At 48.9% G+C, this 27856-nt stretch overlaps 14 protein-coding genes across 14 annotated transcripts; 9 read left to right on the plus strand and 5 right to left on the minus strand.

Moving 5' to 3' along the window:
- Window positions 1–14: 14 nt before the first annotated feature.
- On the plus strand, window positions 15–3553 carry N7471_001816 (putative importin beta-4 subunit; the record flags this gene model as incomplete). Its single annotated transcript, XM_057274537.1, has 3 exons — window positions 15–60; window positions 118–2428; window positions 2638–3553. 3 exons carry the CDS (start codon window positions 15–17, stop codon window positions 3551–3553), a joined length of 3273 nt encoding a protein of 1090 aa, XP_057142716.1.
- A 286-nt stretch (window positions 3554–3839) lies between these two features.
- N7471_001817 (cytochrome P450) lies at window positions 3840–5582 on the minus strand (the record flags this gene model as incomplete). The annotated part of the gene is made up of 4 exons (XM_057274538.1): window positions 3840–4831; window positions 4891–5140; window positions 5199–5371; window positions 5453–5582. 4 exons carry the CDS (start codon window positions 5580–5582, stop codon window positions 3840–3842), a joined length of 1545 nt encoding a protein of 514 aa, XP_057142717.1.
- A 1737-nt stretch (window positions 5583–7319) lies between these two features.
- N7471_001818 (uncharacterized protein) lies at window positions 7320–7744 on the plus strand (the record flags this gene model as incomplete). Its single annotated transcript, XM_057274539.1, has 2 exons — window positions 7320–7365; window positions 7398–7744. 2 exons carry the CDS (start codon window positions 7320–7322, stop codon window positions 7742–7744), a joined length of 393 nt encoding a protein of 130 aa, XP_057142718.1.
- Window positions 7745–8960: 1216 nt separating this feature from the next.
- N7471_001819 (uncharacterized protein) lies at window positions 8961–9372 on the minus strand (the record flags this gene model as incomplete). Its single annotated transcript, XM_057274540.1, has 3 exons — window positions 8961–9020; window positions 9141–9314; window positions 9367–9372. The coding sequence occupies 3 exons, from the start codon at window positions 9370–9372 to the stop codon at window positions 8961–8963; spliced, it is 240 nt and encodes a 79-aa protein (XP_057142719.1).
- A 730-nt stretch (window positions 9373–10102) lies between these two features.
- N7471_001820 (putative C6 transcription factor) lies at window positions 10103–11926 on the plus strand (the record flags this gene model as incomplete). The annotated part of the gene is made up of 4 exons (XM_057274541.1): window positions 10103–10121; window positions 10179–10831; window positions 10885–11615; window positions 11665–11926. 4 exons carry the CDS (start codon window positions 10103–10105, stop codon window positions 11924–11926), a joined length of 1665 nt encoding a protein of 554 aa, XP_057142720.1.
- Window positions 11927–12617: 691 nt separating this feature from the next.
- On the minus strand, window positions 12618–13445 carry med7 (mediator complex subunit MED7; the record flags this gene model as incomplete). Its single annotated transcript, XM_057274542.1, has 2 exons — window positions 12618–13127; window positions 13182–13445. The coding sequence occupies 2 exons, from the start codon at window positions 13443–13445 to the stop codon at window positions 12618–12620; spliced, it is 774 nt and encodes a 257-aa protein (XP_057142721.1).
- A 221-nt stretch (window positions 13446–13666) lies between these two features.
- On the plus strand, window positions 13667–14793 carry N7471_001822 (phosphatase PAP2 family protein; the record flags this gene model as incomplete). Its single annotated transcript, XM_057274543.1, has 4 exons — window positions 13667–13807; window positions 13869–13962; window positions 14020–14359; window positions 14421–14793. 4 exons carry the CDS (start codon window positions 13667–13669, stop codon window positions 14791–14793), a joined length of 948 nt encoding a protein of 315 aa, XP_057142722.1.
- Window positions 14794–15109: 316 nt separating this feature from the next.
- N7471_001823 (putative alanine--tRNA ligase) lies at window positions 15110–15910 on the minus strand (the record flags this gene model as incomplete). The annotated part of the gene is made up of 1 exon (XM_057274544.1): window positions 15110–15910. One exon carries the CDS (start codon window positions 15908–15910, stop codon window positions 15110–15112), a length of 801 nt encoding a protein of 266 aa, XP_057142723.1.
- Window positions 15911–16374: 464 nt separating this feature from the next.
- N7471_001824 (uncharacterized protein) lies at window positions 16375–17747 on the minus strand (the record flags this gene model as incomplete). Its single annotated transcript, XM_057274545.1, has 4 exons — window positions 16375–16722; window positions 17008–17160; window positions 17248–17562; window positions 17613–17747. The coding sequence occupies 4 exons, from the start codon at window positions 17745–17747 to the stop codon at window positions 16375–16377; spliced, it is 951 nt and encodes a 316-aa protein (XP_057142724.1).
- Window positions 17748–18321: 574 nt separating this feature from the next.
- On the plus strand, window positions 18322–20463 carry N7471_001825 (amine oxidase; the record flags this gene model as incomplete). The annotated part of the gene is made up of 5 exons (XM_057274546.1): window positions 18322–18372; window positions 18425–18856; window positions 18917–19897; window positions 19963–20011; window positions 20072–20463. 5 exons carry the CDS (start codon window positions 18322–18324, stop codon window positions 20461–20463), a joined length of 1905 nt encoding a protein of 634 aa, XP_057142725.1.
- Window positions 20464–20658: 195 nt separating this feature from the next.
- Window positions 20659–21762, plus strand: N7471_001826 (polysaccharide deacetylase family protein; the record flags this gene model as incomplete). Its single annotated transcript, XM_057274547.1, has 3 exons — window positions 20659–20755; window positions 20842–21225; window positions 21281–21762. 3 exons carry the CDS (start codon window positions 20659–20661, stop codon window positions 21760–21762), a joined length of 963 nt encoding a protein of 320 aa, XP_057142726.1.
- Window positions 21763–22257: 495 nt separating this feature from the next.
- On the plus strand, window positions 22258–23697 carry N7471_001827 (fungal specific transcription factor domain-containing protein; the record flags this gene model as incomplete). The annotated part of the gene is made up of 1 exon (XM_057274548.1): window positions 22258–23697. One exon carries the CDS (start codon window positions 22258–22260, stop codon window positions 23695–23697), a length of 1440 nt encoding a protein of 479 aa, XP_057142727.1.
- Window positions 23698–24058: 361 nt separating this feature from the next.
- N7471_001828 (uncharacterized protein) lies at window positions 24059–26065 on the plus strand (the record flags this gene model as incomplete). Its single annotated transcript, XM_057274549.1, has 3 exons — window positions 24059–24070; window positions 24127–25245; window positions 25298–26065. 3 exons carry the CDS (start codon window positions 24059–24061, stop codon window positions 26063–26065), a joined length of 1899 nt encoding a protein of 632 aa, XP_057142728.1.
- Window positions 26066–26491: 426 nt separating this feature from the next.
- N7471_001829 (F-actin-capping protein subunit alpha) lies at window positions 26492–27778 on the plus strand (the record flags this gene model as incomplete). Its single annotated transcript, XM_057274550.1, has 7 exons — window positions 26492–26548; window positions 26641–26659; window positions 26754–26869; window positions 26929–27018; window positions 27084–27136; window positions 27190–27327; window positions 27427–27778. The coding sequence occupies 7 exons, from the start codon at window positions 26492–26494 to the stop codon at window positions 27776–27778; spliced, it is 825 nt and encodes a 274-aa protein (XP_057142729.1).
- Window positions 27779–27856: the final 78 nt, after the last annotated feature.

A 27856-nucleotide genomic window follows, 5' to 3' on the forward strand; every position in this document is an offset into this window, starting at 1 on the left:
TCCCCCTTTCCATCATGGATCAACAGCGATTCCTGCAGCAATTGCAGATTATCCTGGATCGTGAGTTCGTCTTGCAACGTCGAAGCCCATGTTCGTCTCGCTGACCCCTTCATGTAGCCTCCCAGGGAAACCTTAAGGAGGCCACCGGAGTCTTGCAAAAGGAGTTCTACAACAAGCCCGAATCCCTTGTCTTCCTTATCCAGATCTGCACTAGCCATGATGACCAGAATCTGCGCCAGCTCTCTTCTGTGGAGTCCCGGTCGCTCGTTTCCAAGCACTGGCTGAAGGTCCCCGCCGACCAGAAGCCCCAGATCCGCGAGCAGCTGCTTCGCTCCACTATGGGCGAGAGTTCATCTCTCGTCCAGCACTCCATCGCTCAGATCATCTCCGCTATTGCGAAGATCGATTTGAACGACGGCGAGTGGGCTGACCTACCTAATCTGCTGCTGCAGGCTGGTAACAATGGCAACGCCGCTGAGCGTGCTGTGGCCATCTACATTCTCTACACCATCTTGGACACTCTCGGTGAAGGCTTTGAGGAGAAGTTCCAGGACCTCTTCAGCCTCTTCAACAAGACTATCCGAGACCCGGAGAGTGCCGAGGTTCGCATCAACACTCTGATGTCTTTGGGCAAGCTTGCTATGCACCTTGACTCAGAGGAGGATGAGGCTCCCGTCAAGGCTTTCCAAGAGATGGTCCCTGCCATGGTCGCTATCCTCAAGGACTCTATTGAGCAGCAAGACGAGGACAACATCATGCAGTCTTTTGAAGTCTTCCAGACTCTGCTTGGTTGTGACCCTGCTTTGCTGACTGTCCACCTCAAGGACCTGGTCATCTTGATGAACCAGATCTCTGCCAACACCAAGGTGGATGAGGATGTCCGCACCCAGGCCATCAGCTTCCTGATGCAGACCATCCAGTACCGTAAGCTCAAGGTTCAGGGCATGCGCATTGGTGAGGAGCTGACCCGAACTGCTCTCCAAATCGTGACCGAGCTTGGCGATGCTGCTCCTGGTGATGATGATATCACCCCTGCCCGTTCTGCTCTCGGCCTCCTTGACATGCTCTCCCAAAGCTTGCCTCCTAGCCAGGTCGTTGTCCCCTTGCTTAACGCACTGGGTCAGTACTTCAGCAGCCCCGACCCTGACTACCGTCGCGCTGGTATCATGGCACTAGGCATGTGTGTTGAGGGTGCTCCCGACTTCATTAGCACTCAGATGAAGGAGATCTTCCCTATGGTCCTCCAGCTCCTTGCTGATCAGGACCCCAAGGTGCGCCAGGCTTCGTTGCACACTGTGGCTCGTCTCGCAGAGGACCTCGTTGAAGACCTCAGTTCCGAGCACGCCCGCCTCATGCCCTTGCTCTTCCAGAACTTGGCCAGCGCCATGCAAGAGTACAAGGGCGAGGAGGAAGGCCCTACACTCGATATTATCAAGGCCGGCATCAGTGCCATTGATGCTGTCGTTGATGGTCTGGATGAGAAGGATGTTTCTCCTTACCAGGCTGAGCTTGTCCCTATTCTGCACAATCTCTTCAAGCACCCCGATTTCAAGATCAAGGCCCTTGCTGCCGGTGCTCTTGGCTCCCTCGCCTCCTCTGCTGGAGACTCCTTCCTCTCATTCTTCGATGAGTCGATGCATCTCCTCCAAGAGTTCGCTGCTGTCAAGGATAGTGAGGACGAACTCGACCTCCGTGCTAGTGTCACCGACTCCATGGGTGAGATGGCCGCCGCCGCTGGCCCCGAGCGTTACCAGCCGTACGTTGAGCCCCTCATGCGCGCCACTGAGGAAGCTTTGCACCTCGGTCACTCCCGTCTCAAGGAGAGCACATACATCTTCTGGGGTGCCATGGCCAAGGTCTACGGCGAGCACTTCGCCCCCTTCCTTGACGGTGTCGTGAAGGGTCTGTACGATTGCATTGAACAGGACGAAAGCGACCTTGATGTTGACCTCGGCAGTGCTGCCAAGGACCTTGTTGGCCAGGAGGTTACCTTCAATGGCCGCAAGGTGAAGGTCGCAAGTGCCGACGACGAGGATGACGGTGATATTGAGGATGTTGATCTCGAAGACGAGGACGAGTGGGATGACATTACCGCCACCACTCCTCTTTCTCTCGAGAAGGAGATTGCCGTCGAGGTCATCGGTGACCTCGTCACCCACACTCGCAGCTCCTTCCTGCCCTACTTTGAGAAGACCATTGAGCATGTGATGCCCTTGTGTGAGCACCCTTACGAGGGTGTTCGCAAGAGCACCATCAGCACTCTGCACCGCTCATACGCTATGCTCTTTGCTATCGCCGAGGAGAATGGCCAAATGCCTAAGTGGCAGCCTGGTCTTCCCCTTCAGGTTCAGCCTGCCAAGGAGGTCCAGAAGTTCGGTGAGATTCTCATGACGGCCACTGTCAAGATGTGGACCGAAGAAGATGACCGGTATGTTTCACCCATCTTTTCTTTCTTTTCTTCCATTGCCCAACCATTTCTATGATGATGTTTTTCCGCTTAACCCAGCTCACTTTGATGCGCCAAAGGCGTACTTGATGTAAACGGCGAAGTCTACATTCTGAGATCTACTTCTACCATTGCTTCATTACTTATCAACTGTCGATTCAATGACTTGATTGCTGACCGATAATTAATAGTTCCACTGTCGCCGATATCAACCGCAACATGGCTGAGAACTTGCGCTTCTGCGGTCCTGCCCTCATTGCCAACGAGACCATGCTTCACAATGTGATCCAGATGGTCACTGATATCATCACCAAACAGCACATCTGCCAGGTGGAGTTCGGCCCTGAGGAGGAGTCTCTCGAAGCTGGTGAGGAATCTTCTGAGTTCGACTGGATTGTTGTCGACACCGCCCTGGATGTTGTCTCTGGCATGGCCGCTGCCATGGGCCAGAGCTTTGCTGAGCTCTGGAAGGTGTTCGAGAAGACCATTCTCCGCTACGCTGGTAGCACTGAGTCTCTTGAGCGCGCCACTGCTGTCGGTGTCCTCGCTGAGTGCATCAACGGCATGGGTGCCGCCGTGACCCCGTTCACCTCTGTCTTCATGAAGCTGCTCCTTCACCGCCTCGCCGATGAGGACTCTCAGACCAAGTCCAACGCTGCTTACGCCGTTGGCCGCTTGATTCAGCACTCCAACGCTGATGCTGAGATCATCAAGGAGATCCCCACCATCCTTGCCCGTCTTGAGGCTTGCCTTCAGATGGACGTCTCGCGTCTCCAGGATAACGCTACCGGCTGTGTCAGCCGCATGATCTTGCGTTACCGCGACAGTGTCCCCACCAAGGACGTTCTTCCTGCCCTCGTCAACATTCTCCCCCTGAAGAACGACTACGAGGAGAACGAGCCTCTGTACCGCATGATCTGCCAGATGTACAAGTGGGAGGATGTCACCATCCGCGAACTCACCCCCAGCCTGCTTCCTGTCTTCCAGTCGGTTCTCACCGGCGATGAGGATCAGCTGGAGGATGAGCGTCGGGTCGAGCTCATTGAGCTTGTCAAGTGGTTGAACCAGATGCAGCCCGGTGCCGCTCCCTGGGTGGAGCAGCTGTAAGCCGACTGCTCTGTTATGGATTGATGAACAAAAAAGGATTTATATAATGGATAGACGGATGGCTTGGAAGCCCGAGATGACTAGACGATACCCCAGTCACTGCGGCGATGATTGATGAAACCCCTCAAAAGTTGCTGCTGTATATACTGTCAATGACTACATGCTTTGATCTTTAACTTTGCATTTTTTTTGTGTAAGATTGTGTAGAAATGGCTAAGCTACATACATTCATGGATATGTACCTCTACATCTTAAGCAGACCCGTCGTGTTGTAGATTGCAGTATTTCAGCTCCGGCGAGTAAGCTTTACCTCGATACCCGTCTGCCGCACAAAAAAGCTATTATGCGTCGTCCAATCCTTCCCGGGATGAACCAGCTTGATGTCGTACCGTGACACAAGAGTTGCAATCACCTTATACACCTCCAGCAGACCAAAGTGCTTCCCGATACAACTACGACTTCCACTGCCAAAAGCAAGGTCGACCTTGTTCATTGATTGCAAACGTTCCTGAAACGCATCTTCGGTCTCCCGTATCTCATCGCGGAGCCATCTCTCTGGACGGAACTCTTCGGCATCTTCGCCCCAGACAGACGTATTGCGCCCCACAATGTAAGGGTTCATGCCAACTATGGACCCTGCAGGAACGACGCTTCCATCGGGGAGGGCAAGTCCACCTTCTGGTACGTATCGCTCCAGAAGCATGGCGACACCGGGATGACATCTCATTGATTCCCGTACCACGGCATATAGGTATGGGAACTGCTTTGCGGATTTGTAGGATACCACCGTGCTTCCAGAGGTATGGTCATAGGTGGGAATCTCGGTTCTCAGGCGCTCCCAGACGTGAGGATGTTTCATGGAGAAGTACAATGCCGCGTTAATGGTGACGCCTGTTGTGTCGGCTCCTGCAATCATGTTGATCATTAGATAGGAGATGATTTGCGCATCATCCACCACATCTGGGAATTTCGCCTTGGCCTCGATGAATTTGTCCAGGAAGTCGGGCTTGTTGGGGTCATGGTAGTCGGCGTCCTTGTTCTGAAGTCGGTCTATGAGGTGCTGGATTGATATGTTGGCGACGGTTCCGAAAGACGGTGGGCCGATTCGGTAGACAGGGTTTTTGTCCAACAAGTGATCTAGAATTGGCATTTGTCCCACCAGGGAAAAGTAGTCCATGGCAACATTCGCGATGCTCAAGGTCTTGTCAAAGTCACACCCTTTTTCCAGGTATCCAATGGGCTGGCTGAATGTCGCATTGCCAACCACGTCCCAGGTATCTGGACTATTTATAAGTCATAGGAAGGATGGATGTATAGGGGTTGAACTTTGAACTTACAATACGCAATCCATTCACCTAGGTCGCATGTTTTAGTCTGATTGGCTCCAATGAATTCCTCCTCTAGGCGTTGACACAAGTAGGAAATCATATCATCGACATGGGACTCCAGCGAAAGCACCCCGGTCAAGGAATAATGTTTCGAGATGGGCCGCTTCTGCTGTGCATGCACCTTAGGGTTGCACTCGCTGAAGATATTGTAGATGATTTTTCCGTTGTTTTTAGCACTACTGCCATGATAAAACTCGGTCTGTCACAGGTTATTATCAATACTAGTAACTAGTAACCACTTGCGGTAAGAGACAGACCTTCAAATACTCTGATTTGATATGGTAAACTGTCTTGATCAACCCGGGTATATCCAGGTCGAGCACGTTGGGGCCAATGCGCACTACGGGGCCGTACTTCTTGTGCAGCTCGTGGATGACCACATGGTACTTTCCTTGGCGAACATGTAACATGCGCCATAAATTCGTCCAACCTATCGAGATATGAGAGGTCAATATGGTACTAGCTCCTTCTGCCGCCAAATCGGACTTTAGAAGGATACTGGTCAACTCACCTGCGAGAAAGGGACCGGGATAACGGCGTAGGGGGGAGAGGAGATATGTCGTTAAATACCAGGTTGGGAGGGCTACAAGAAAGGCATACCCAAGCACAGTGGCAGCATCTCTATCCCCGTAACCAAACATTGCTGCAAAAAATATCCGCTCTTTTAATATGGTGTGTAGTGATATTTGACAGTTTCGGGCAGTTGGATACACCACTGAAGCCTCGAAAATCTGTGATATACAATAATATATACGGAGTAGACAGCCCTTATATGGGCTGTATACCCCTCACAATGCCGATCCTATGTGGCCCCGTATAAATAGGCATGCGAATCAAAATGTGGCTAGTTATCAAACGCAGGAAGATCCTCTATATTCCATATTTCTGGGCCTAGATGCAGCCGCGCTGCAAAGTAGGCCCCGTTAATGCCAGTCAGATAAAACATCGACTCCAATTAACTAAGAAAGAACATAATTGACTTACCCAAACGGGTCATCCTCCCGTGACAGTTGTCGAATAGGCTGCTGTAAAGGCACACAGACCCATTCAAATTGTAAAAAAGCACCCAAAGCACAAAAGTACGAGATATGGAGTACAGAATATCCAATTGTAGTTACCCCATTGGCTTTTTAAACTCCCTAACAGAGCGCTACTTCGCTACTACGCCGTTCTCAGGCTAAAAGTTACCATCCCGACCCGATGTTGTTTAGTTTTTGCTTTAATATATAACATAGGCTATCGCATAATTAGGTGGTATATGAAATATACCCCCGATAGTGCGGGAATGAGCGGAATGAGCGGCATAGAACTATCACTGTTTTACTATAACCTTTGCTTGTACCGAGTATAAATGGGTTGGATCTAATTTGTAGTTACCTTGTATCCCATAGCAATCTTCTTTTATAATTTTTTCTAAGTTATTGAGACATTTAGTGGAGCAAGAGCATAATGTATTTGCACATCAACGTCTCTCTCTTTAGTAATCTCCGGGCTCCATTGTTCTACAGTACTTGGCTTTTCTAATTTAACCTGCTTTCTGAATCTGGAAGATGTTAGCTGGTAAAGGTGTTCGTGCCATTTCTGTCATGTGGGCAATGGTTTTACTCTCTTTTATTCTGGTTCCTCTCAGGCTCTATACACGTGTCTATATCTTGAAGGCACTTGGAGTGGACGATCATATCTTCAATTTGGCATGGGTAGGTCTTTTTCCCATTCCATTGTAAAACATCCAAGGGTAGTCCTATAATAGAACGCTGACCTAACTCTAGGTATTTCTACTTCTTTACAATGTCTTTCTCACGATTGCTGGTGTACATGGATTCGGACAACCAATAAATATCTTGGAGATAGACTCAGCCGTGAAGGCCGTGTATAACGAAATGATTGGACAAACATTTGCCGTGTTAGGAATGGCGATTGCGAAGCTGTCTCTGGCAATCTTCCTGCTTCACATTGTTGTCAAGCAATGGCATCGCATTTCAATATGGATCTCGATGATCAGCTTGTTTATTGTGTCGGTGATAACTGCCATCATCTTCTGGTTCCAGCGTCTTCCGTCTCAATCTATATATGACCCTTGCGTCCCGGGGCATATTGTTGTCCAAGTCTCCCCTTTCTCCGTTTTGTATGGATTTATGTTCGATATCCTCTTCTACTTTTATATGAGCTCTATACTGATATGCAATTTAGGCTGGTGTGCTGCTGTGGACTTCTATTTTGCTCTTCTTCCGTGGATCTTCATTTGGAATCTTAATATGAAATTCAAGAAAAAGATGTCTATCGCAATCAGCTTGAGTCTGGGCTTCATTTCTGTCACTCGCCTCGTCCTCTATGAATACAGACTAACTTTTAGTTATAGAGTCTGTATTTGCGGAATTATGAGAACCATTGACTTGGGCGGGCTTTCCAGCTCCAACTACACCGGTAAGCCACCTCCTAGCGTGCCCCTTTTCTAGAGGACACTGTTGACCTCATAATTTGGCCCGCCGTTGAACTGGCTGTTACCCTTATCTGCATTGGCATGCCCACCGTCCGCCCCCTATATCACACTATAGTCCATGGATCGCGTCCGGAAAGCTCTGAGGGGAGATATGTCAAACATGAGGACTCCAACTATTCCACCCGCATTCGTATGCGGAACTTGGCCAAGGATACCACGTCTTTTAGTTTTGTACAGGAGGAGCATACCAAGTCGTATATTACTCATTATAGACAGAGTGATGAAGAGATTCTGGTGGGTCAGTATGGAAGCAGTAATGATGGTATTCGTATCCAGGAAGAGGTGCGAGTGGAGAGAATGTAAAGCCACGTCGCCCATGACTGCCTTTAATTGAGGTATTCCGGTCGTAGTCTTAACCATGTAGCTCTTTTGGCTAGCTTGGCCATGGAAAATACACCCACACAGGAGGGCCGCTCTCACAGTTTGGGCCATCCCTGGACCAATTGATGCTATTTATGCCATTATTTTTTACAATAAAAGGCTGCTTCTCTGGCCCAGTCTCCCATCTAAGTGATGGATATTGCCACTAGGCTCGAATCCCAAACTACTGCTTCAGTTATCTGAATGGGATGAAGACGACGTTATTACAGAGGGAAGCCACGTTAATTGGTAGAGAGCAGAGTTTTCTTTTTTCTTATATTGAATTCATTTATTCTAAAGTATGCGCTTCGAGAACAGTAGATTAATTATATGGGGATCTACATTAAAATAAATCCAAGGGTGTTTGTATAGCATACATAGTAAGATATGTTCCGAGGCTTGATATACCCCGTATATTCCTGTGACGTGGGTGGCGGGTCCATGTTGATCGACATGAAGATAATAAAAGCTGCCATGGTCGTTTCAGCTAATGATTCAATTCCTCTGGGTTTTGGGCTTGTATCTCGTTCTTAGGAGTTAGGAGGGTTAAGTGGGAACATTGAACATTTTAATATATGGCTGCCTGCTGGGCCTAATTTTCTCCCTTTTCCCTTTATTTTCCCCAACCCCCCACTGCTCTCAGCCCTATAGCCTTATTTTATCTTTGCTTGAAGGTATGCTCTTCTCTGGTTTCTGAACTTTCAGGGGTTTTTTTTTTCACTCTCTCGGACTTGACTGACAATCTCCCATAGATCCAAGCCTCTGCCTTCCATCATGGCCGTCACCTCTATTTCAATCCCATTCGACTGCACCCTTCCTTCCAGCAGCTCCGGTAGCTCTATTAAAAAGCCCATCAAATCAGTATCTAAGCCATGCTTTGGTTGTGACTGCGGCGATGAAGAGTGCGATTGCTGCATATGTACTGTGATGTGAGCTGGCTGCCATTCGTCTCAATCCCCATCGATATGCTTTTCTGTTTGGGAATTTCGGTGGTGGATGGTCTGGTTGCATGTGGAGGGGTCCAGACCAGGAGACCATACAGAGAATATGAGCGGATCAGGGTCCAAAAGGGGATGGGGAATACTGCATTTAATTTGATTCCCGTTTCTGATGGTCGGGTACCCAAATACCCCAAGCGCACCATGTCGCGGCCCTGGGATTAGACAATATCGTCAACATTGACATCATCAACAAGGTCCTTCAAAGAGAATATGATCATCTGGTTCCAATGTTAAAAGTTAGTATTAGTAATTACTAACACCGAGTTAACTATGTCCGAATTTGTATACTACAAATCCATGTCGATATTGTGTGCATGGGGACCAATGAGACGATGTACGCTTGCTAGTTGGTACATACGTTGGTAGCCGGTCTTATCCTTCTCTAGGATAAGACAGAAGTTGTTGAAGGGTGTGCTACCGATCAGTTGCACTTTGTGCTTCGCTTGTCCCCATTTCCAAATGGCGTTGTTAATCTCGTTGGGTTTCATCGCCGTAGCTTTGTATGTCTCTAGCTGGACGTTCAAAGCATACACAGATGGGACATTAGGGGGTGCGACAACTAACCCACATTTTAGGAACGAGGCCGTTTTGGGGTATGTGCCACGAAGAAGCCACCCTGCATTGTTGAAACCCCCCGTGAAAACATATTAGAAGATTGGGCCTAGAAGCCCTGGAGGTCAAGCCTGCTTCGTAAGCGGCGCCTCATGCCAAGGTGCCCAGGTGCCAGCGCAGGGAGAAATTGCAGTCTATATGAGCTCAGTAATCACATATTCTATCTATGGATACAAACTAATTGATATAAATCACTCTATAAACATCATAGTCTTCCGGGCCTGAGGCATGACAGAGCTGAGTCAGCGGTCATTTTGTCAGCGGCTTTCGGGCCCAGCCATTGCCACCGTCTTTGAGCTTAATTTTCCTGAAGACATTGCAAATATACCATGTATCCTACATCTGATGCCTCGGAAGATCAGCCGCGGACACGGACTGCTCGTGCCTGTGATTCCTGTTACAAAAGAAAGGTAAATCTTACATCATCAGCTCTCTATCGCGTCGCTAAACTGGTCTCAGATCAAATGTGATGCTGCGCTTCCGCAGTGTAATTGGTGCAGCCACCATAATATTCCCTGCACATTCGACAGAGTGGTGCAGAGGAAAAGAAAAAATGTCGATGATGAAGGGTGAGTCTGTACCTCGAGCTTGTTCTTCTATGTGCCTAACGTTGAAAATAAGACGCCCCAAAGTTTCGCGACTATCGGAGAGAATTAGTCGCATCGAGCAGCTTCTTGCAGAGAACTTAATGAGTGATCAAGTCTCCGGTATAGTGTCTTTTCAATATGCAGCCCTAGGAGCAGCCCGAGACTAATTGGCAAAAGTGCCTGGAGAGACGCCTCAATCTTTCGAAGCCAACACAACGGCTAGCAACTCCCCAAGTAACATTCAGCGTCCAGACTCATCATCAGTGCGAGTTCACTTTGCGGGTAAAGAGTTGGGTGTCATCAGTTTACTCACGGGCACGCCATTCCTCTTTCCCGAGGGACAGGAATGGATCAAAGCTCGCACCGGACAGCACGTTGCAATTGACAAACTTAGTCCAGCGCGAGCACCTTGGGATAAAGAGCGCGGCCAAACCTTCAACACTGTTTTGATGAACATGAACATGAACACGAACAATCCCTATGAACTTCCCGACTGGAGAACAACGCAGGTGTACTTCCAGGCATATAAGAACTCCAAGGTGATGCGGCGCATCTTTCCTATTATAGACCCGGAGCTTTTTGAGGATACCATCAACACAGCTTACAGTCAATCGCCATCTACCTTAATATATGGCCAAGCTAGCGCCAGAGTTTGTGTCATTGCATTCCTTACATTTGTTTCTCGCCTCCCCGATGTCAAGAACTTTGTCAGCACGACTACGACGGATCCAATCGATCATGATCTACTTGCCACCAAGGCACAGTTCTTTATACCGCAAGTATTACAAGAGTCTGCCAGTCTAGACGCAGCGCAGGCTATTACAATATTGGTAAGTGAGCCACTCTGGTGTATAATTCTGATAGCTGACCGGTGAATACATAGACTCTCTTCGAGCTATCTTCGGGGAATATGCGGGCAACAAACTACTATGGGGCGGTTGCTGCGCGACTCATTTTCATGCTTGGTGGCAATCTTTTTAGCGGTCAGGCCAACTCGACAGATAACCGCAGCCAGCAAAAGCATTCACAACTACGGAATCTATTCTGGATTTGCTATACCGTTGATAAAGACCTTGCACTGCGCACGGGTCAGCCACCTATTATCACTGACGAAAATTGTGATCTGACACTTCCGCCGGGCTATCTCGATCGAGCATTCTTGGACGTGGAAGACGAGGAAGCCCCATGGTACGGTCCAGTATTTCCATTTGACTTGCGCCTAAGTATCATCAAAGCCCGAGCGCATCGAGAGCTATATTCAGTCAGCTGCCTCCAAAAATCAGACGCCGAGCTGCTCAAGTCAATCCGAGAACTCGATGACGCGCTAGAAGAATGGCGGCTGTCAGTCCCTCCTAAATGGCGTCCAACCATGTCATTTTCTTCCGAGACTTCAGATCCGAATATGGGTATGCACACCGTCATGCTGCGTCTGAACTATCACCTATGCATGACCATCATCCATCAAGCGAGTGGAAGATGCAAGGCGTGGATGCAAGGACAAAGTGGCATGATGGATGGGGTGAGTTCAAGTATGGCACTTTCAGTAGAAGCCAGTCGATCAAGTCTATGTTACCTCGAGGCGGCAGAGCATGTGGTAGTCGACGGGATCTTTTGGTATGTGATTCTTGTCATGCTATCTGGAACCCAAGCTAATCCGTCCCAGGACTCTAATCTTCTATCCCATGTCCGCGCTGCTCACCATCTTCTGCAGCATTCTTCAGAACCCATTGGACCCACATTCGCGTGAAGACTTGGGCCGATTGAATGTCGCCACAGTTATGATTGAGCGTCTCTTCTCACGGAAACTGCCTGCAAATGAGCTTGTGCACTTCAAATTGGTCGCCGATTTCATTGTGGAATTGAAGCGATTGGCCGAGTGTGCCATTGACAAGGCCTGGGCGGAGCAGCGCGCCGCCTCTCATTGATTTGCACATTGTTTTCTTCCTATTGTTTTACGGGTCGATATCATTGGCTGCACTTTAGCGTGAGGAGTTTATTGGCTATGGTACTTAGAATTGACGAAGATATTAATAGAGATAGAAGGAAGAAGGGGTCATTTGGATTTCATTAGGTAAAGGTGGTCAGAGCAGTGCTTAATAGAATGATATCTCATATATGATGCAGTCTGTAGTTGTAAGCAAGAATTCCCGGCAGAAATTCACGGAAAACCGACATGTTGCTTGCCTCTCGGGTGAATGTAATCGGATTTTGAGGCAGCCGGTCTCAGATACAGTGTTCTGAAACGAGGTACTTTTGATGGTAGCAGCTCGTTAGAACATCGGATAATGTCCCCAAGATATTGGTGAGGTCCAATATCCATCTGCCTTGGGATAATGTGAAGCGCACGATGATTCAATCGACACATCAGGGTGTCATATTTAACATCCCGGTGAGCTTGCGGGCCCATGAGACGCCTGGGGATAGATATCCCGAGGGACATCTTGTTTGATGCTGATAAATCTTCGGTTTGAGATTCTTCCACGTTGGGCTATTCAAGGACGAGGTTGACCCTTGGAACCAGCGTCACAGTTGAACACATCTCACAGGAACGTTCAGCCATTCAACATGGAAAAAGGCAAAACTGTTCAAATCAGAAGAACCAGTCCATTGTTGGTTTCAATTTTCTTTATCCAGTAGATCCCAGATCAACCGAGAGTGCTCATCGGCCTTTTCTTTCAGCGCTTTGGCCTGATCGGTATCGCCCCCTGACCCAGTGGCACTTACGCGGCTGCCCTCTGCTTGCAACTGCTCGAGTATACCCTCAACCTCCGCTTTGACTTTGTCCATTTGTTTCATTTCCTCTCGGCTATGATTGAGCTGCTCTTCCATCATCATGATGAGTGATTCGCGGGCTTGGTGGGGACGGTAGAGGTTGAGAAGATGGTGCGCATTGATGAATAAGTTGCGCAGGTCTTCGACTTTGGATTCGAATTGTTCCGGCGAAACTGATAAGATACCGGCAAACTCTAGGAAGTTAAGGAGCAGGGACTTGCTGATCTTGAGAAGGTAGTATGCGTGATTGAGAGGGGGCGAGGGCTGCGAGTTCTGTTCGGTACCGGCTGCGGGAGGTTCTGGGTAGAGCTGTTCGATTCCTTGCTCTTGTAATGATGGCAATGTTGTAGATAGCTATTTCCGAGTCAGTACTGTCAGGTGCAGAGTTCTAGATGTAGGTGAACGAACGGTTTGCAATTCACCAAAGACGCTGTATTGTCCTTCAGGGATGTCGGGTGGCACCAGGTATCGGAGCTCTGAGGGGAGCTCCAGAGCGCGCAATTCAGCTGCTGACCATTGCTTGTTCTTATTCAACCGTCCATCTTCGCCCTTGGAAGCTTCGGCTTTGATCTGCTCCACCTTGTCGATATTCTCGCGCGTAAAGTGTTTCCATAAGGGCGGCGGGGGTGCAAATGCCGTGTTCACGGCTCGTTGCTGGCTCTCGTCGGCCATATCGATCAGCACGGAGGTAACGTATGTGAGAAAAGAGAGAGAGAAAGTGAGCAAAGTGAGCAGAGTTGAAGTGCCTCCGGGTTTGCGAAAGACAGAGCGGAGAGAGGTGACGTGGTCTGTGCTTCCGCAATGTGTCGAATGTCAACTTGACCTTTTTCAATCTTGACATGCTCCCAGTGAAGATTTGAAGATCTCTCTGAAGTCCTCGGAAGTTGTGCAGGATGCCTCACAATGGTTCGGGGAACGGGTCGACCCCAATTCTACAACGCGTTGGACTCGCTGGTGCTGCAGCTCGCTTTGCGCAACGCACCTATGCCGCCGACTATATCGCATTGGGGTTTCTAGTTGCAGGATGGGTACTAGTAAGTCACAAATGATCTAAATCATGGATACACAAAGTTTTGTTTTTAAACACATGAATAGATTCAATTATTCGTGAACCCGTTCCATCGCATGTTTTCGCTGGATAACAGGGCCATTCAGTACCCGTTCGCCGTCCACGAACGAGTTCCTGTTTGTAAGTCAATCGTCCATGACACAGTCTGCTTCTCTTGATTCTAATAAGCAGTAATAGTGTGGTCGGTCATCTTCGCTGGTCTGATTCCTTTCCTGGTTATTCTCGCCTGGTCCGCCATGTTTCGCGCTGGTGTGCAAAAGACGCAAGTGACAGTACTTGGGCTATTCGTGGCTTTGATGTTGACCTCATTCTTGACGGACATAATAAAAAATGCGGCGGGAAGACCACGTCCGGACTTGTTATCTCGCTGCAAACCCTCCCGAGGTACATCGAACAATGCGCTGGTCGCATGGACTGTCTGCACAGAATCCAACCAGCACATTCTACAAGAGGGGTGGAGGAGCTTCCCTAGTGGCCATAGCAGCTTCTCTTTTGGTGGTCTGGGCTATTTATATCTGTGAGTGATTCTTCAAACGCACAGCGCTGGGACGCTCAATCTAACAATCATGACTCTATAGCTTCTTGTGTGGTCAAATGCATGTCTTTCGTCCTCGAACAGACCTTGGACGCTGTTTACTTGCGTTTTTCCCATTACTGTGTGCTTTGCTGGTCGCACTCTCCCGTCTGGCCGATTATCGACATGATGTATATGATGTGACCTGTGGGGGACTCTTGGGCATGCTGATAGCCTGGTTCTCGTACCGTCGCTACTATCCACCGCTGCGGTCGGTCATGTGCGACGCTCCCTATGATAAAGCTGATATTGCTGGACCGGATGGCTTTGCTAGATTGGGTGATGAGGAGGCTCTTACGCAGCCCTTCATTTCACGCGCTGATCCCTCGGAGGAAAACTATCAGCTCCAGGACATAGAGCCATCCCGAGGAACCTAGCGCTTACTTCTAGACATCATATCATGTTTCTACCCTGGAGTATTCACTCGCACTATTAGAGGCCTTTTGCTGTTGGACCCTTGCCTTATAGGCATCTGAAAGGGAACAACATCGGCCCGGTCTTGACATAGTCCCATTGCTCTCACACGTACTGTAGAACTTTTTGTATCATATTGCCGAGGTGGAAAGCAACGTGAGGAGAGATCACGTCGAGATATCCATTATTTTGATCTATTAGGAACTTTTGTCGTGCTCTGCTCACTCATTGTCTATATGGTATTTCTCAAAACTGGAACATGGACCAAGTGAATCAACATCATTTCACCACATAGCTAACTCGCGAGTTTCCTTGTTTTCTCGAAATCTTCTTAACCGTCACAGGTCCACACAAATCTGTCGTATCGACATGCGTGCCTCCGCAAGGGTACACTTCAGCGCCGACGATGTTGACCACACGAGACTTTTCACCTGCGGGCACCAAACTGCGATCAGGAATCAATCGCTCCAGTCCACGCGAGCGGAAATCCTCTTCGTCCCACCATTCGATTTGAACAGGCATCTTGGCGGCAACATATCCATCCAGCTTGTTCTGGATAGAGTCCTTCCATTTGCCTTCAATTGAGCCTTGAAACTCACATGCTGCCGAGTCGGGGAAGTGCGAGGCTTTCAGTTCATCGAAGTTCTCAATCTCTTTCTCCAAAAGATGTCGGACTGATGCGCCTAGTACGTGGCCCGCAGTATGCAAACGGGAATATAGTAGACGCTTTTCTACATCAATTGCCTGCTGGACGGTCTCGCCTTTTTTGAAAGCAGATGATGAGCCCTCGAAGAGACCGAGGTGAAGCACCTGTCCATTAGCATCTGTGCGAACAGCCGTGACTGTGAAAGTGCCAGATGGGCCTTTTAACACGCCCGTGTCAGAGGGTTGGCCGCCACCTTGGGGGTGGAAAATAGTTTTCTCGGTGACAATGGCATGGTGTTCCTCGCTGGCATCTTTGAAGAGTAGACGATTGGATTCTTCGAGGGCATTGAAAGGGGAAATGGCTGTCACCGTGGTTTCAAGAATGTGAAGACTGGCATCATGCTGGAAGACCAGAATGGTGCGAGGTGAAGCCATATTTGCAGTGAATATACGAGTTCGGAGGGGGAGAAACGAGTTGTGGGGAAAAGAGGGAGATAAGCCACGGGGATTGTCCGAAATCCAAAACATTTCATGTATTTTGGAACTTCATATGCATCCTGATTCTACACCACAACGCTAATTGACGGTAAATCGGCTGTCGAGAATGGCTACCTTGGACGCCGGTTTAACCTCCCCTTTTAAATAATGACCACACACACCATCACTGATCTTTTGCCCTACATATCGTTTCTTACCTTTGATACTTTTGTATTATCACATACTTCGTTTCATCTTGTTTGTTCATCATAAATATGTATTCCGGATTGTTAACTACATGTAGTTTACTGGTTCATGTACTAGTATCATAACCCTACCCGAACAGAGCTCAGCTGCCTCGGAAATAACCAAAACTAGTATATCTGCACAAGACATGTTGTAAACCACCCAGCAAAACCAAATTACCCGTCAAGAACAACCATCCCCAACCGTCCGGCAATCGTACTCATGTCCACGCCCCGCAAAACCTGCGTATCATCGGGAGCGTCCTCCAAGTAAGGGTCCGCCATGTAGAAGTAAACTCCGGCCTCGGAGACAAACTTGGCGCGATCGAGCACAACTGTGAACAAGCGAAAGAGCTCGCAGGACCTCCCTTGTGCTGTTATGATATATTTTTCGGGTTCTTGAGGAGTAATGCGTTTTGCTGTTAGGGGTTGATCGTCGCCTGCGGGGATGTTGTGTAGGGCGCCGATAGGGAATGAATTCTCTCGGTCCTCTTCTTGAGTTTGCCGGGATAGAATTTCGAGAACCTCGTTTTAGGCGGGTCGAATAGCTGATAAAGAAGGGGAATTTAGGTTGAAGAATTTGAGAGTGAGGGTTTTATTAGCCGGGAGGTGGGAGAACATTAACGCTGTGAATAGACGCGCTGTGCTTTCTAAGAGGGAGGGCCCTGCTATATCGCGAATGGAGCTGAGAAAAAGCGTATGGATAAGGTATTGAATATCGGGGGTTTTGCCCCTAGGAGTATTAGTGACCGTTATAATGTTGGCACCCTAAGAAACCTGGAATTCCGGATGAAGAGAGAAGCTACTAACTAAAGTTTCTAGGCCAAGCTGGTCGCGAATCTGCTCTTCTAACGGCAGATCCGAGCTGGGTGTCTTACCCTCGTCTAAATCTAACGCGTATCGCTCCGGAGGGGGACCGACGCCGTTGAAGATATCGATCATAAGAATCTGGCCGATGTAAATCTGGTCCGTGACGCGTTAGGTGGCTAATTCGAATCCCTCTGACGAGAGACTCTCCTCGTCCTCGGATTCACGCTACGCCTCGTTAACATAACTACGGGTGCTAGAAAACGAGCGGTTGAAGTAGAGTAAGTCCGGGCCTTCGCCCAGCTTAGCAAGCTTATCCGAGTCCTCGACATAGCCCAGTCGATAGCTATACGATCGTAGCAGCACACAAAACCCAACGGTTGAGTAGTCGTTAGGACGAATGAATCGCGGAATCAGCGGGAGTGGATTCTCGACCCCTAACTGGTGTTGCTGCTTGCGACGGGCGATTTCAATGCAGTTATGCTCAATATAGGCAAAGTCGTCGGGCGGGCAGTATAAATAAATCTCGAACAAAGGCTTGACCTCATCATCCAGAAACTTTACATCAGGTAACGCCGGAGATTTTCGTGGTCGTCATCCAGGGGTACAAGGCTGTAGACCTGGATGGGAATTATATGGTCGGGGTCTGGCTCGTAGTCTGGCGTGACGTACTGCTCGAGCACCACGTGGTGACCCAGATGGTCAGCATAAGTGCGCACTTGCTGCCATTCACTTTGTGACATGGCGACTTGGGCGTTTGGAGTATTTGAAGAGTAAACAGAGTTAAAAAAGACTGAAGTAAATGAGGGGAGCGACGGTCAGGGAGCCGATCGCGAACCGAAGCGGCAATGTTACCGTCAGCATTATTACATATGTAGTATATACTATGTAGTAATTGCAATAATATCATACCTGATGGATTGCTACGCTTGTTACCTTCGGTTCTATAAATAGAATCTATTATCAAGATGTTGTATACAAGCTCCTAGTTAACTCAATCCTATATAACCAGATGATCATATTCATCGACTTCATTGTTGACAATTGAAATCACAGTGGAGTCCAATATGTATTTATGTATCTCCGTTCTAACCTTTGGAATTGAAGATATTCGGTCCTCCGGCTATTCTTTACCTTAGCGGTTGACCAGCCAATCTTTTCGGGTATTCTTATATCTTAGCGAATATCGTGCATTGTCCTGTTATCTTGGCTTGTGTATGACCTGTTAGCTTATATATCTTGCAGGTCGAATTATAAAAACCCAGATTTATCACATTGTCTTCATTATCCCCATTTATCTCTTAAAATACTTCCATTATGTCTGATACACACCCTTTTGATCCGCTTGGACCCCGGGAAATTACTAAGGTAGCTCCTTTCTATCAAACAAAAGTTAAACATCCTATTAACCATATTGTAGGCAACAAAAGTTGTCCAAGAGCTACTCCATAGAAAAAGCTTCAACTTTCGCGTCATCACCTTGAAAGAGCCACCAAAGCAGGAGATGATAGCCTTCTTGGAGAGAGAACATCTTGAGCAGCCCCAAGTCTCCCGACCTGCTCGTATCGCTCATATCCAAGTCATCGTTCGTAGTGACTCGGGGCCAAATGAACTCACCGAGCTTCTGGTTGATCTGGACCGGAGTGCTGTCGTTCACCGAGAGATCCTTGTGGGAAAACACTCGTTTATTGACTCGGCTTACATGAAAGATGTTGAGAATGCTTGTATGGCAGACGAAAGGGTACAAAACGAAGTCAAAAAGTTGAGGCTACCTCAAGGGGCCTCGGTCGTTGTTGAACCGTGGGCTTATGCCACTGATGGCATGAACGACATGTCGGAGCGGACTAGCATGGTCAGTAAATGTCCGACGATATTTGCAATATCTCCAATCCCAGCTAACATAGATGAATAGTGTTGGTTTTATATGCGACTGGTGGACAATCCTGACGCCAACTATTACGCATATCCACTTGACTTGTGTGCGGAGGTCTCTGAACAACTCAAGGTGACCAAGGTCTACCATTTACCTTCATCTGAGAGTGAGAGGGTTCATGAAGAAACACGGCCATATGACTCTTGCAAGATCCATTCCACTGCTATGAGTGAATACCATCCCAGTCTGCGACCACCACCGCGCACAACCACCAAGCCCTACCAGGTTGTCCAGCCGGAAGGGGTTTCCTTCAAGTCACACGGAAACCTGTTGACCTGGGAGAAATGGACTATGCGCGTGGGTTTCAACTATCGTGAGGGTCTCACATTGCATGACATCCGTTATGACGGTCGGAGTCTCTTCTACCGACTGTCTTTGGCAGAGATGTTTGTGCCTTATGGTGACCCTCGTGCTCCGTATCCACGCAAAGCTGCATTCGACCTTGGGAACGACGGTGCTGGAATTAACGCAAACAACTTATCTCTTGGATGTGATTGCCTAGGACTAATCAAGTATTTTGACGGATGGCACAACACTCACTCGGGAGAACCACTGAAATTGCCCAATGTCATCTGCTGCCATGAGCAAGATGATGGAATTTTATGGAAGCACACGAACTTCCGCACAGGAAATGCCGCGGTCGCGAGATCACGTATCCTGGTCTTGCAGACAATCATCACGGTCAGCAACTATGAGTATATCTTTGCTTTCCACTTTGGACAAGACGCTTCGATTCATTATGAAGTTCGGGCCACTGGAATCTTGTCTACCAGTCCCATCAACATTGGCGACGAAGTTGGATATGGTACTATCGTTGCCCCGGGTGTCCTTGCGCCATATCACCAACACTTGTTCTCTCTTCGTATCGATCCTGCGATTGATGGAGTTGCAAACTCGTTGCAGGTTGAAGAGTCCAACCCTTTGCCCTTTAACGACCCATCTGTTCGAAATCCTTTCGGGGTCGGGTACACAACACATTCGAAGATTGTGACAGAGGAGGGGGACTATATCTTGATTTTAACAAGAATCGCACGTTCAAGATCATTAATGAGGCGAAAGTCAATACTATCACCGGTACGCCGGTCGGATTCAAACTTGTTCCATGCTATAGCCAACTGTTACTGGCCCATCCAGAGTCTTTCCATGCAAAGCGATCCGAATATGGAAACCATGCAATCTGGATCACCCGTTATAACGATGACGAGCTTTTCCCGGCTGGAAAACATACCATGCAGTCCCTTGGCGGCGAAGGGATCAACTCAGCCATTGCTCAGCGAAGAAATGACCCGGACTCCAAGTCAGCAGTGCGAAACGAGGACATTGTTATTTGGCACACATTTGGATCGACGCACAATCCGAGAATCGAGGATTGGCCAGTGATGCCATCTGAAAAGATGGTGGTTGGTCTTAAACCGGTCAACTTCTTTATGGGGAACCCGAGTTTAGATGTTGCTGTGTCAAGTCAAGAGGATAATAAGAGTAGACTTGTTGAAACCGAGTCAACCATATGTTGCTCTTCCAATTGAAATGTGAATTCCAAAGTTGACAAAGACAAAACTTGGGGTTATAAAGGATGAAGAGCCTCTCTCTCTCTCTCTCTCTCTCTATGGCGGGGGTGGATCCAAGCGTCGGGTCGTCTTTCCCTCTCGGGTTCTCCAGGGCTTGAACTTCAGTCTTGTTTATAACCCCTTGACCTTGACCTTTTCACTACTTAGATCACAATGTCACTCTTAAATCCAATTCAAATGTCTTCCTCCAGGCGAGTCAAGGTCCAAATTTTATTGTCTGTGGATTTCGACGCTGTCTCCGGTTTTCTAGGTTAGTCCTCTCTCTCATATTCTCCCCCCACCCCCAACAATAGACATACACCCAAATACTGCTTTTTCTGATTTGCCTTTTTCTAGGGACTGGTGCTTCGGCTACAACCAATCTCGCCGATTACAGCAGTGGGTTTTTTGCAGCTCAAGTCGGAGTGCCACGCTTATTGCGCCTCTTTAAAAAACATGAAATTAGTTCCTCGGTGACTTGGTTTGTGCCCGGTCATTCAATGGAATCATTCCCAGAAGAGACCAACGCAATTGTTCAGTCGGGCGCCGAAATCGGCTGCCATGGATATGCGCATGAGGGCTCTAGTCAAATGACTGAATCACAGGAGAGAGAGGTCATCGCCAAATGTGTGCAGCTGGCAACCGACTTGACCGGAAAGAAACCTCGAGGATGGAGGGCGCCATTATATCAGTTGCGCACACACACCATTCAAGTCCTAGAAGAGTTTGGTTTTTTATACGGTATACTACTTTACTCATATCATATGTGACTGCCAGGGAACTGAATTCAGAACAGATTCCTCTCTCACGCATCATGATTCGTCGTTGTACTTTATCCCTCGAATGTCAGAGCCTAAGGCCATCGACTTTTCGCCTTCCAAGTCTGCCTCGACTTGGATGAAGCCCCTCCCTGCCCCATCAGCCAGGACTCCCCAGACTCTGGTTGAAATCCCGTGCAATTGGTATATGGAGGATATGACGCCACTACAGTACTTCCCGGCACAGAACTCCCAGGGTTTTGTTAGTTCGAGTATTATAGAACAGAACTGGCGGTCGCGATTTGAGTTCCTCTACGGTGAGGCTCTCGAAAGATCAATTGAGGAAGATTCCGAGCAAGGCTTTGTTTTCCCTTTGATCCTACACCCAGATACTAGTGGAATGGCTCATGTGGTTGGGATGATTGACCGAATGATTTCGTGGCTCAAACAGCAGGGAGACGAGGTTGAATTTGTGACATTTGGCGAGTGTGCGGCAGAATGGAAAAAGAATCATGCTTAAGCATAATATTCATACTATTCCAACTATTCTAACTATTCCAACTCATTTGACGTATACATCCATGAATATCGTAGTACATAGTAAATTGGTGGAGATTTGGCGGGGTGGCCAAAGACGCTTATTCGCCACTTGCGACCCCCAATTTTCTTTGCCAACTTCATCCATCTCACATATCTTTGGGGCTAGTTCATACCATGTGAAGTTTATATATCCAAAATTGGAACTCGTATGCCACGAAGAAAAGCTGCAGACCGCACAGGTCCGGTGAAGACCCGATCTCGCGATGGCTGCAAAGAATGCCGGGCGAGCCGTGTCCGATGTGACACCAAAAAGCCTCTTTGCACACGTTGCCGGGAGAAAGGATTGCCATGCACGAAGAATCTGGTTTTGAAATGGGAATCTGAATTCATCAATCGTGGAGTGGCTTTTGGGCGTGCAGGGGTTTGGAATAAAACCGGCACAAATCAACCTACACACGGCTCGCTTTCTTCGGAAATGCATGAGTGGTGCCCAGTGCCAAATATTAGCCCTTGGGGCTTCATAAATAGCGGTGTGTCGACATTTGAACACCCAGATGAAGTGAACGTTGACTTCGACGAGTTGAATGCATTGATTTCAGTTGCTCAAAGCTCAAACTCACCATTTTCCAGAAACCACCAAATTTGGTCCTGGTTGCAACATTTCCCACATCTCAGCGCGCTTTGCGCAAATTTCAACCTAAGCCTTCCGCCCTCTCTTGCGCTGTTTCCCGAGCTATCCAAATCTGGGCACGGCGAGCTATTTGATTACTATCTTCAACAAGTGTGCCCTCGCACAACCGCCAGCTCCACATTTTCTTCACCGTTTGCCTCTGTGATTCTTCCATTCTGTCTATCGGCTTCTCCTACGCTTTTCAAAGCCATTCAAGCATTAGGAGCATGCCACTGGTCAAGGCTCAATCCAAGCTATGGTGCAATCGGCCTGCGTTATAAATCAGAGGCTTTGAGGGAGCTTCGTCAACGTCTTTCGTCGGAGGGAACTTTGACATGCTCCATGGATCCCGAAGTACTGGTCATCATGATTATGCTATGTTTATACGAGATAGTGGACAAGTGCGATCAACAATGGACCATCCACCTCAAAGGCGCCAACGACTTAATCCGACTGCGAAGAAAACAGCAAATGCCATTGTCGCAGTCAACGGCCCCATCGGATCCTGTGACGAGTTTTGCAGAGCAATTCTTTGCCTTCCAGGATGTCATGGGTCGAACTGCTTGTGCCAAAGAGGTCTTGTTTGGTACCGACTACTGGAAACCAGACGAACGCAACATCGATCTTTGGATGGGCTGCAGTCCTGAATTGGTCTCAATCCTGGCCAAAATTACAGATATGAGTCGAACAAGGAGACAAATTACGTCTGATGCGGACAAAGCATCGTTCTCACTACGTGCGGCTTCCCTTGAACGCCAACTAGAGAACTTAGTCCAAGAGGTGGGAGAGGGTGACGACGAAATTCTCGCCCTGGTTGCAGATGCTAAGCGGTTGGCTGCCATGCTTTACTTACACTGTTCTCTGCATGGTGCTGGTCCCACCACACCTTTGGTGAAGAGTTATGTGCGACAGATTCTGCGACTCATATCGGACCTTCTTGATCGTAAATCGCTGGTCAATGTGACATGGCCAGTCTTTGTGGCAGCTGTGGAGCTTGACCCATCTGATGATGAGCTCTTCCGGGAGTCTGAAATGGAACCAGGGTCGGGACGAGCGATTGTGCTACGTTCCCTGGCAACAATGGCCGATTCAACGATCTCGAACATTGCTAGAACACGGGCAGTGATCACCAAGTTATGGCAGACACGCGATTCAGATTTGATCAAGGGAACCGCTCCACAGAATCAGTGCAATGATTGGGAATGGCATGTGGTGCCAATCAGCAATGCCATGAGTCTGGCGTGAGGGCATGAGCAATAATGAGCATGTAGAATCTCTGCGCATTAGAAAAACATCGAATGATCGATCAATTCCATGCTTCTCAGTTCAATTGTATATCCCTATTCACGTAGAAAGTTTCCAGTTGTACAATATATTGTACAACATATAGATCACTCACAGTATACGGCAGAGGGGCTTATCCGGATCGGGGTTAGCGCGTTGTCATCTGATCTCGTTAACCGCTCAGGGCCAGCGACCTACATGCAATGTAGACCTCACATCAACCCGAATACTGTGTATATCTTGTTATAAACCACAGCGCATGTGCTCTACGGGCATAAATTGTGGTGTTGACCCCATTTCCCTGCCTCGGTGCCGACGAATGATGCCCTTCACTGTACGCCCTTACTCTTTATCGCTAAATCGGACTAAAGTGACTTGAATATGGCGCAGGTGCGACCTCCAGCGCCAGGGCGCAGTACATCAGCCCACGGGTTTGAAAGCAAACTCAGTCAACAGTTAGCTCAGCCTCACCAAACTGACCTAGAACACCAACTTGAACCGTCGCGTTCTCCCAAGTCGCGTTCGTTATCTGATGCATCCAGACCTACATCTTCCACTCAACCATCCACTGGTGATCTCAGTCGGGCACCAAGCAAAGACGATAATGCAATACCCGCTCTCCCAGCAACACCTCGAAGATCAAGTTCATCTCATTCGAACCTCTCGATAAGCTTGCCTTCCAAACCCGCTTTGTCACCATCACTTACGAACTGCGCCCCTCTCTCTCCTAAACTTGACCCATCACATATCTACGGATCTCCAGGATCTGTTCTCCCTCGACGATCTCGGGGCCTCGACTTCTCACGCGCATGTACGAACCTCCACCATTCCACCCTAGCCGAGTCTTCCCCGGATTCGTCTCCCACTGTTGGAGGGCGGGGAATGGCAATACCCCAGCGACGCGGATCACTTGGAACAACATCCGTCCCACCTTTTTCAACATCGGGTCCGGCGGACCGTACAGCAATCTCAAGCTCCATGTCGAGTGTGAATATGATGGAGTCGGACACGAGCAGTAGCGAGGAGGAAGATGAGTCGATGGCTGATCGCGACGATATTATGATCAATACGCCGCAGGCGACTCGCATAAGTGCGCCGAGTCCGTTTGCTAGCAATATGCAGAGCCCTGGCAACGAGTGGATGGGAGGATATTCACAAGCTGCCGCTAGCTTGATGAGTTTCCAACGCGCGCGGTTTCGCAAAGGCCGTAGTCGCCACAGCTCCAGCAGTGCGAGTGGAAACAGTACAAAGCCTAGTCCTACTCCTCACTCTCCGCCCATCATGAAGAGTGTCGAGCACTCCAGTGGTTATTTTGCCCCGCGACAGACCGCGCATTCACGCAGAGAGAGTCTCAGCTTTGGCACACGCGACCTGCGTTTGTCCGATATGAGCGACGATAGTGAGAGTCGCGCGACGCGGAGCGGAAGCCCAATTCCCACTCCACACCCGGAAGGTGGTGGTCCACTGGGAGTAATTCGTCGCGCGGTGACCCGACGTGGGAGCTTACTTGTAAGTTGGCGCCTTTCTGATTAGGCGGTCCAGAAGCTAACCCCAGTGACAGCCCAAGACCAAGACCTTTGCGCGTATTCGCGCCGCTTTGATGGAAGAGGGTGCTCCAGTTGATAGCGACATGAAACGAGAAGCAGAAGTGGTCCGGCAGGTCCGCGACACCGAACCTGAATCGACACCTGCACTCGGCGAGTTCCCATCATTGCAGCCCTCGACCTCGTTTGATTCGACAACGACAGAAGATCCCACGGTCAAAGCGGGAATGGACACAGCATCTACGGATACTTTTGGCAAGCAAGCCAGTCGCAACTCGGGCGGCGTCGAGTTTTGGAACTCGTTTGATGGACGATACCGAACCCCACCCCCGGTTCGTCAGGGTGGTCCCTCGTCTGTGGCAGATGAGGATATGTTCATGGATATGACTCCCCCCACGACCATGGGCTCTGTTACCGCGGAATCCTTCAAGCACCGTTCCCGCTCCTCCACCCCGCATGCCCCGGGTATGCCAAGTATTGGAGAGATCTGTCGCAAGCGGCGTCGTGACGATGACTTTGATCCTAATCTTTTCAAGCGCCGGGCTGTCTCGCCCAGTGTGAGTGCTCAGAGTAGTCCAGTGATGACTCACTCCCACAATGTCAGTGATATGGGCCCAAACATCTGGGGTCCGCCGCCAAAGCCGGGCCTCGGTGCACCGTTCTCTGAACGACTCAGTTCTGAATCAAGCAATAGAACGATCTCTCATGCTGGAGGTGTGAAACGCGTCGGCCTGCAAGGGATGACCGAAGCCAGCGATGGCTTTATGAACATGAGCATTGATTGAAAGCAGCTTTTTGACTTTGCTATGCGGAACTTAATATTCTTCCTTATGCGCTCTCGGCGTTACGGGCATTTTGTTTTCTCTGGGAGGGTTTTCAAGAGCATGGTGTTATTTGGATATGGGATATTTCAAGCAAGATACGCATTCGTTATTCCAGCGACTTTTCAGATACCTCATGGCACATTCAATGTTATTTTATGAATGATTTCATTTTACAGAAGGTTGTTGTCTATACGTACTCCGTACATAGTTCTGGATGTATAGTTAGTTAGTAGACCACGTGCTTATCGCTCTCCGCCTCCGACAGCTCTCTTTCTCTCCGCAGGCTCTCCAAACAATCACCACGTTCAAGCTCCAGTATTACTCAAGGTCTTCAATCGCGCTTGAATCTCTTGCTCAATATTCAATATCTCGATCGTATTTTCGGTCATGGCCTCCACTGTTGAACTGGCATCCTCCTTCATCGAGGGTGCCCCGCCCGGAGAGGTATGCACGTCAACAATGATCCAGGATCTCCCACTCCCCTGGTCACTGCCCGCCTGCAGTTTAGGGATGATCGCTGACATGCTATTCTTTAGCTCGCAGATGTCGTCGCCGGTAAATCGCCCTCTTAGCGCTACGCTGCCTGTCCCGATCCCCGCAAAACCGACCCTTACACGAACGGTGATGCTGATCTCTACTACTTGATTAGATGTGCAAGCCTTGACTTCCGAGGGCGAGGATATCATTCCCTCCCTTCTACCTGCATTCAAACGGTACAACGAGGCGCAGCTTGCAACGGTGAAATTGCCGGGATCAAGTCAGGAGGTGGGTTTCGCTCAGGAGTGGTCTGTATATGCGGTGAAGCTGACACTTTTGCTGCTAAGGTCATAGTTAGCGGATTTAACGTGCTCGAAGACAACCGCTACTTCGACCCGGAGAGCCAAACCTCGTTCGAGGTCGACCACACCACACAGGTAGGTTTCATCTGACCAACTGGGGCGGCACATTGAAAGCTTACAGGTTTGCACCATGGCAATAGACTGCCTCTGCGGCACAATCATACGCATTGGAATCAGAGCACGCGGACTTGATGTAAGAAATGATCTCGGTTCCAGTCTTGGTAGTATTCCGCTTACCGTGTTTAGCAAGTCACTGCTCAAGTCGTTCGGTGTTCATGCCCGTGAACACTACCCCAACTGCTCATATGGTGTCTACCCGATTGAGAATGACTCTGCCGTCGCCATCGTCTTGGTCGCCAACCGATACTCCCCCAACAACTTCTGGTGAGTGCTTTACAATATCCACAACTTATACTTTGGGTGGAAACTAATCGTTATTGACGCTTCCCCGTCTGGGGAAGATTGTCTGTTCTATCACAATAGGAACGGTCGTTTCCGCGCAATTTACCAACTCCCCGTCTTCTCCTCGTCCTCTACCCTGACTGGCAACATCCATGTTGACGTGCATTACTACGAAGATGGCAACGTGGCCCTCAACACTACTAAGCCTATCAACATTTCCATCCCCTCCGTATCGGCCGAGTCGATTGTCTCGCGGATTGCTGCGGCGGAGCGCGATTACCAGGAAGCGCTGAACCGGGCCTTCGTCCAAACATCCGAGGGTGTGTTCAAGGGTCTCCGGAGGCAGCTTCCCATTACGCGACAGAAAGTGGAGTGGGAGAAGGTCGGTGGATATCGTCTGGGTCAGGATATCTCGGGCGGCAAAGGACGGTAGAGCAGACTTGGAAATATTGTCGAGTGGGTGGTTTGAGGAACCTGCTCGCGCTGGATAGCTGACTGATATATCCCTACT

This window comes from Penicillium samsonianum (genome assembly GCF_028829775.1).
Source record: "Penicillium samsonianum strain IBT 33392 chromosome Unknown utg000001l_segment0_segment0, whole genome shotgun sequence".
NCBI lineage: Eukaryota > Fungi > Ascomycota > Eurotiomycetes > Eurotiales > Aspergillaceae > Penicillium > Penicillium samsonianum.